The sequence below is a fragment of the Triticum urartu genome, chromosome 4A (assembly GCF_056163025.1).
Source record: "Triticum urartu cultivar PI428250 chromosome 4A, HENAU_Tu73, whole genome shotgun sequence".
NCBI classification, from domain to species: Eukaryota; Viridiplantae; Streptophyta; class Magnoliopsida; order Poales; family Poaceae; genus Triticum; species Triticum urartu.
The window spans coordinates 260,045,271-260,053,219 of record NC_141876.1 but is presented as its reverse complement, the minus strand read 5'-3'; the positions used below and the strand labels follow the sequence as shown (position 1 = coordinate 260,053,219).

Below are 7,949 nucleotides of genomic sequence, written 5' to 3'. Positions count from 1 at the left end.
AACAAAGAGGCATAATTGAAAAAATACAAGAAACCAATAGTTAACATGAATGATGAAGTTCTTCATACCCAAACTAATTAACTAGAGCAATCTACGCTAGTTCAGGACCACAGTTTAGTTACATCACAAAGTTTCACCGTGCATAAATTCAAAGTTTTGCAATACAAAGACAGTAGTGACACATTGTCATTGACAATTAGTCCTCCATGTCGGTGGCCCAACCTTCATAGCCAGGGAGGAAGCACCCAGGCTTCTTGAAAGGCTTCAGGTCCAGACGTTGAGCGAGTAGCAGTGCTCGGACATCATCCCACGTGATTGGCCCATGGTAGAACATCCTTGTTAGTTCGAGGACCTGCTTCATGATCACTTGGGCAAGTTCACACTGTACAAGATAAAACTCTGCTCTGATTCGACGATCCGGTGTCTTTCATATGCTTGTGGCCTAGTTGACAATCTCGGCATTGTTGGTAGTAGCTGATTATCCCTTATGTACTCGGTCAGGTGATGCATGAGGTAGAATCGATCAGCCTTACTAGTGTGCGGTTCCTGGATGCAGCAAAAGTCAGTCTTATGGCCAAATGCCACCCCGTGATTCATGTACTTTTTCACCTTGATATATCCACCAGATAGGCTGAAGGTTAACATGGCACTATCGAGAACACTCTTTATGTGCTTGTAATCCTTTTTCTTGAGGTTCTTCGATGAGTCCAAGCACATAGCATGGGAGTATTCCGGGTACAGAATGATGAGGACAACGCCCCCCCCCCTCGCTGTGCAAATTTAGTACACCTCAAATTAGCCTCCATGCTTACAAAGGAATGATTAACACTTACGAAAGGATATGCGCAGATGACTTACGTGGGATGATACGGCAGGAGAATCGCTTCCTTGTCCTTATTAGCGATCATGAAGTCGCCGAGGTACTTGCTCGCATAGTCATGGTGCTCTTTACAAACTGCCAAGAAGATCTCGTGCATATAGTATGGGCCCGCGATGCAGATATATTTTATGTTCTCAATCTTGATGAAGTAGTGAGATACAGCGAATACATGCGGATGAACTGGAAATCCATCTTGGTCATGTGGAACATGTCGTAGATGTAGTCAAATCGCAGGATGAACTTATCTGTGGGCCATCTCTCAACGTACAACCTCCCACCCGGCACTTGAGCCGCGTAAAGCGGGTATCCTGGGTTTTCCGAGATGAGAAGGATTTTCTCTCTTGCCAGCACATCTTCATGGAGTCTCCTTAGATCATTGTTCAGTATGTTCTCTAGCGCTTTTGCGGGTAGGATCGGTTCGCCGGCGACATGGAAAAGTTTCGCACCTTCGACAAGTATTCTATCCACCACTGGGGCTTCAGAGGCGGCTGGCTTCTTGAAGCGGCTCTGGCGCCTTTAGGGCCATTCTTGTCCGCTCTCCTCCTTTGCTTCTTGGCGGGTGGCGGTAGTTAGCCCACCATACCTTCCCTAATCACTAGCCCTAGTGTCATCGGGCTAATCAGTGGACGACCCTTGGGGGGTTGCTGGGTAGAGGCGGCATCTGGAGGCGTCTCCTGCGAGGATCTCTTGAAGAGAGACTTTCTACATTCCGCCTTAGGACGTTTCGGCTCTGGCAAATCAGGCAGCATCAAGTCATCATCTCCACGCTCATAACCCATCTCTTCGCCATCCTCAACCATCAATCCTGCATCATAATAGGCGGTATTGAAATACTTGTCTGGGTCATCATCCTCCTTCTCCTCCTCCATGTCATCATCAACATTTGCTGCTTCGACAACGGGGGCGACATGATCTGGCACTAATGGAGGCTCTCCCTCGCGTCGTCCGCTATCACCCGCCACGACAGGGGCAGATAATCTGGTAGGTGGGGTGGTGTTCATACCTTCTTGAGAAGGTGGCCTTGGTGTGATACTGGGCGCCTCGAGACGAAGGAGAGACTTCGGCCAAGGCAACAACCAGCCCTTGCATGCGCCAATCCTCTTAGGGGTCTCGTCGTCATCGACTGGTACCAGAGGAGGCCAATCCTCGAAGCCCACTAAGACACTGGCCACGTTAACTTTGAAGACACCATCGGGCATCTGTCAGTTGTGGAACATGCGGTCCTTCGGCTTCACGATCATTGCGTTTCCCATGGCCACCTTTTGGCCCTTGATGTCGTACAGTAGGATGCACGGGGTATCGTCGGCCTACGAAGAAGACATGTCTGCAACGTCAAACATCCGAAAGGCAACTGAAACGGAAGACTATAGACATGCTGGTGGAAAGGGTATGACGTGTAATTACAATGAGGGCGTCGAGCTTAGCCAGCGACGAAGGCCCGCCGAGCATGCCAAAGACGGAGGTCGGGCTGCCATGAACCGGAGCGGGACCTTTTGTGGTTGCTTGAGTAGGTGCTAGTGCTGTGGTGTTCGCAGAATTGCTCCGGACAAAGCTGGGAAGGGGAAAGTCCTCCGGCCATGCATTTGGATTGTTCTTTAACCAATCGAAAATTGCCGGAATCAAGCGGACCACCGCGTTAGTGACCGCTACATTGACTAGCCCGACCAACTCTTGTTTGGTCTCAGCTTTGGTCTTATTGACCGTAATCGCGACCTTCTCGTCGATGGTCTGCTGAGTGACGACCAACCATGATGTAGGGTGGAAATTCTCGAGCCGATCTTTCACGATTGGAGCGGATCCTACAAAGAACACGAGGAGGGAACGAGGGGAAACACAAGAGAAATCACCCAAACCAACAAGATTCGGTCACACATATGCTAGATTCTCGAAAAACAAAGAGATGCACGATCCAAATCCAACAAAGGACGATACATAGGGTCACTAGTTCTTCTCCGTGAGGAGGTCTTGAGGTCTTCCCATTAGGGGTCTTGAATCCAAGTGGATCTTCTCTGAAGAGGCGATGGTCTCTCTCGGTGGAGTAGATCCGGATGGATAAGAGATGCTCTATCTCATATATGAGCTATCACAACGCTAACCCTAACTAGGAGGAGGAGGTCTATTTATTGTCTTAGTGCAAATGGGGGCGAAGCGAAGGGGTACATGCAAAACCCCCCATATAGCAACGCATGGCTAGCAACGAAGCTAAATGATGTGTTGTGTGGTTGAACCTCCCATATTCCCCACTTAGCACTTACCTCCCAGTACCCACCTCCACCCCTTCCATCCATTGGTCAGCGCTCGCGCTCCACCTGTTTCCGCACATCCCTAAAAAAATCCCTGCTGGCAGACAAAGCCTATTCTCCCTACGTTTTGGCCTTTATCCTAATAAAACAACCTAAGCGAGCTGCATCGGCCGCCGTCCCATTGCCCTCGCCGCCGCCGTCCCTTGTTCCTTCACCAAGCCCGAGTCCCTTGCCACTTTCTCCACGCTTCAAAGACGCACACTGCATCTTTTCCATCCTCCTCGCGTCGGGGACACACACATGGCGTCGTCGCCATCCTCCTCGCGTCTGGGAAGGTGCCGTCGCCGCCGCTCCTACGCGCGACCTGAGATGCCGAGGCCGTTGTTCTCCTCCGCACAGCCAGGGACGACGCACGCACCGACGCCCCGTCCTCAACTGCATTAGCTCAGCGGTACGCCCCCTGTCCTCGCTCGTCTTGTTTGTTCCTTGCCGATGGCGCCCACTGGCGCACAGCAGCCGATTGGTCGCAGCCCATCGACCTACACAGCTCACAGCTTCCAGGCAGTGACTCAGCTCCAAAGGAAAGGAGCAACTCCTCTCGACCTCTCCAAAATCCCGAGTCCCTGCTAGTATTATTTGTGAGTTGCTCTGCTGATTTGTATCAACTATTCATATGTCTTGATAAAATTGCCCTTTTTCATGGAGATCATTTGCAACTGATGTGAGTACTTTTCCGCAGGAGATATTTGCCGGTGTAGTGATGTAAGTACTAAGTACTGCCTGCGTAAGGGGAAAATAACTTGCAAGATGGTGCAGGTAATTTCCTTTGATTCTTTCGCATATCCCTAAATTTCACTTACAAGTTACAAAATTTTCTATTAATCTAATTACTTATTTCTACAGCTTTTATTGTATCCAGTAAAGAATTCTTGTTAACACTGGTTAGCATGACATCAATCTGAGTAAATTGTATCGAGTGAAGCATTGTTAACATGAGAACAATCTGACTGCGTGAAATTTCCAATTCATATCCACAGTGCCTCAAAAGAAACTGTATCTAGTGAAAAATTGTTGTTAGGATGAGTGCATAACAACTTTCCTTCAGCCTGGCCTGCCCTGCTATTTTTTTTGTAGGTCCGCCACAGAAACACACTAAGGCTCCGTTTGGCTGCTCAGTATTTTTTGAGTTTTAGGAAAATACCATTGTTTTTGTAGAAACCCCAGTTTTAAATACTTTGACGTGTTTGGTTTCGACAAATATTTTAGTTTTACAAACCATGGTATATCTAAAACTATGGTTTTTTTGCTGTATCTAAAAAAGAGGTCTCAACCTCTTTTTGTAAACTGAGAAACACTCGCTCGAGTACATCTTCTTCCGGTCCTCCTCACCCATCTCTTCCGCAGCCATGCAATTAAGATTACCACCTGGGAAGCTTGACTACTCTGCCGTTGATTTCTTCAATTGTTTACTATTGTTTGGCCTGTACATTAGATAGTACTAGAGGTACGGTCCTATCAGATGATGCGTTTACACATACAAAAGATTTAGCGAATGCTTAGACCCTGGAGTAGATCGATTGATACTGAGCAAAGTTATACATAGTAGTCTAAGCTAGCTAGCCGTTCGATTCGATGTGGCCAGAGATACAAGATTACTCAACAACATATCCTAGCATCTAGAGGATGTTCGCGTGCATGACAAGGCTATAGGCACGCAGCGGCCATTAATTAGCACACGCTGATCACGTCGTTGTATAACTCCTTTGTTGTAGGTTCAACTAGCTATATTTAGGATTATCCATGCAACGAGTGGTCAAAACCAAGAAACTAAGAAAAACTGCACTTGCCAAACATCTCTATAGTTTTTCTAAAACAGAGAAAAGCTGCGGTTTTTAGAAACCGAAGTATTCATTGCCAACATATTGGAATACCGAGGTTTTCAATTACCATGGTTTTGGAAAAACCGGGTTGCCAAACTAGGCCTAAAGTATTTAAAACTATAGTATTTTTTAGAAACCACAGTATTTTCCAAATACTGAGAAAATACTTCGCTGCAAACGGGCCCACAGATTTACTGTTTCACATGCATCACTAAAGGTTACAGTTGACACATAAGTTTCTCAGTGAAATAAATGCAGGATTCTTCTACTCAAACATTGAACAAGAAGAAAAGATGGTTTCTGCTGAGGGACGTCAAGTTGATGAACATGTCAAGAAGATCATTGAATTGAAATATAAGGTATTTTGTTTAGTGTGTCCCCTGCTCTTTATCTCTATCTCTCTCGAAAAAGATTGTGCTCGCTTGATTCTATGACGTGCAGGTTCGGTCAGGAAGTTACAATAATTTTGTGGTGATCAACCAGAAAAGCATTGGTCTTCCATCCATCGATCTCCTAGATAGAGTAGGGGTAACTAATTCACTTACATCTAAACTTGTGATCTTTTTGGGGTTCCAGTTCAGTTTAGAATGTCGGTCATGAACTCATGATGGCACCAGCTGAACTTGGTACTCAAAAGTTGTTTGACATTATACATAATGCTACCGTATAAGCCATGAACAACCAGTTAAGTTTAAGACAAACCCATGTAGAAACCAGACTTCCTATGGTGGCTCAGTCTGGCACACTCATCTTTCCCTGCTGCTAATAAATTATTATTTTTATGCCCTTTCTTGTTTATAATTAGGGCGCACTCTTTTCTATACTAATTAGACCCCGCACCCCTTCAAGGTCAAGTCAGGGGCTCAGGTTGGCGTGATGATGACCAGAAGTGGATTAGATAGTTTGTAGTTCTCCTGCTTTCTATGCATGAGTTGATAACTCCTACTGTCGCAAGTTTGATGATTTTTTTTCTCGTGTTGTTGCTTCTGTAGGTTCTGCAAATTTTATTCATAGATCAGGAAATTCTAATATGTGACATGGTAAATCTCAGGTAATTAGGATCTCTTGTGTGATGTATATTATGCAAAGATTTTTGAGTTGTCGGCACTGAGGTTTCTCCTAATACATCATGACACGCATGACTAATAAATAATCCCAAGAACGAGTAGTACGGGAATAATGTGACACAAAGCTAATTAATGCAGAGACCTCTCGAAAATGGAAATATTCAACTCAGTATATTCGGTATTATTAGTTACCAACTTGTCATTTAGTTGGTTGGTGAATTCATTTCATTGTTTATATAATATATTTTTTGGATCTTTAGTAGTATATGCAAGCTGATGGTTGTTCATAATGAACAACCACATCTCAAAGGTGCTTGCTGTATTAATATGCAGTTTCTTATCTCACGAGCCATGGACATTCAGAATATGTGCAAGGCAATTAAGGTAAATAGAAGGCCCTCAGTTTACAAAGAATTGGTCAAGAGTGAAGACTCAAAGTCTGTGTTTGTACTCCATAGCATGGCGATGGCCCTTTTGCTAGTGTGTATTATTGTTATTTTTTACCGAGTGATGATACTGACATTGCAAGTATGTGAAGTTTCCACATTTGAATTTTGGTCTTTTTTAAGAGAAAATAGACTGGAACACTAAAAACATATAATGTTAGTTCATATAGTTTTGAGTTGATACAAGATGTTATTTAATAAATTCATGTTCATGTTTTTGTATTCAGATTATTAATTATCCCCTTATCTATATAATAAATCTATGTCATGATAAATCACATTTGTAAGGTGCTCCTTTAAATCGCACTTCTCTATTAACCTGATTTCTATAATGTAAGTTGCTCATCTAATACTATTAACATTGTTGTTGTTGCTGTAGATCATGAAGACAAATTGACAATGCATGGCTCACATGTTGATTGCAAGGTTAAGAATGGGCTACTACAAGATAATTAGAATGTCATTTTTAGGACCAAAGTTTCAGACATCATAGTTGATTGCAAGGTCAAGAATTGGGCTACAGATAGATAGTTTCACCTCTTGTAATCTTTGGATCACGTTCCTTGTAATGCAACATAGTCAATTTAATACATGAGAAGTTTATGTTTGTTATATTTTGCCTGCAACTGTCGACATTGCAAGGTCATGAATTGTGCTACTAATTTGTTCTGTCCATTTTAAAATCTGTTTGTCCATGATTGCCACCAACACATATCAAGCAATGGTCTATTATATCCACGACCGCCACCAACGCATATGAAGCGTTGTTGAGCTATAGCTCTATATGTTGCTATCTACCAACGCATCCACATGAAGTTTACCAATGCATGCATATATGTTGTTGTAGACCATTGCAACGCCACCAACGGCAACGCATACTAATTCGTTGGTGTAGGCCTTGGCAACACATATATGGACATACAACAATGCATTTATGCGTTGCTGAAGGGGGGGTTCTTGTTGTAGTGATGGGCCTCGGGCCCGAAACTGTGCACAAACAGGTACCAGACGTACGGTGGGTTCTGATTGTCCGATGGCTCGCGGACGTTCGGAAGTCGCCGAACTTCCGTCGTTTTGGCTCGGTTGAAGTGGCACCGGATTTCCGAAGACGACCGGTCGTCCAGTCGTCGGTCGCTTCGGACATCCACTGATTTCATTCGGTTGGGGACCTGCCGGATTTCCGGTGGAGCCCGGACATCCGGTCGCTGGGAGTTGTCGGTTGTCCGGTCCTGGGCGGACGTCCGGGCGCTGTAGCACTCACTCGCATGTCTTCTTCTGGTTGGCGCGGCCTTTAGGCTAGCCCGGACGTCTGGTTCGTAGCTCTACTTGCAACTCTTCTTCTTGTCCCTCATACTTGGTGTCCTCGATGTCTTGTCCGTTGGATGTAGCTGCTCCATGGCCTTCCTCCAAGTACCTGATCACACATAGTGTTT

The 7,949-nt window shown here is 44.9% G+C and overlaps 1 protein-coding gene across 15 annotated transcripts; it reads left to right on the top strand.

The window, feature by feature from the left end:
• The first annotated feature begins 3,166 nt into the window (after positions 1 to 3,166).
• Positions 3,167 to 7,130, top strand: LOC125551688 (T-complex protein 1 subunit zeta 1). Of its 15 annotated transcripts, none has more exons than XM_048714979.2 (7): positions 3,170 to 3,761; positions 3,863 to 3,939; positions 5,262 to 5,362; positions 5,445 to 5,531; positions 5,996 to 6,054; positions 6,404 to 6,454; positions 6,896 to 7,130. In XM_048714979.2, exons 3-7 carry the CDS (start codon positions 5,297 to 5,299, stop codon positions 6,900 to 6,902), a joined length of 270 nt encoding a protein of 89 aa, XP_048570936.1. In that variant the 5' UTR covers positions 3,170 to 3,761; positions 3,863 to 3,939; positions 5,262 to 5,296; the 3' UTR covers positions 6,903 to 7,130. The 15 variants fall into 15 exon arrangements, 3 of the variants coding, with proteins under 3 accessions (XP_048570936.1, XP_048570935.1, XP_048570934.1); XM_048714978.2 differs by having other exon boundaries at positions 5,248 to 5,362; XM_048714977.2 differs by having other exon boundaries at positions 3,863 to 5,362.
• The last annotated feature ends 819 nt before the right edge of the window (positions 7,131 to 7,949 follow it).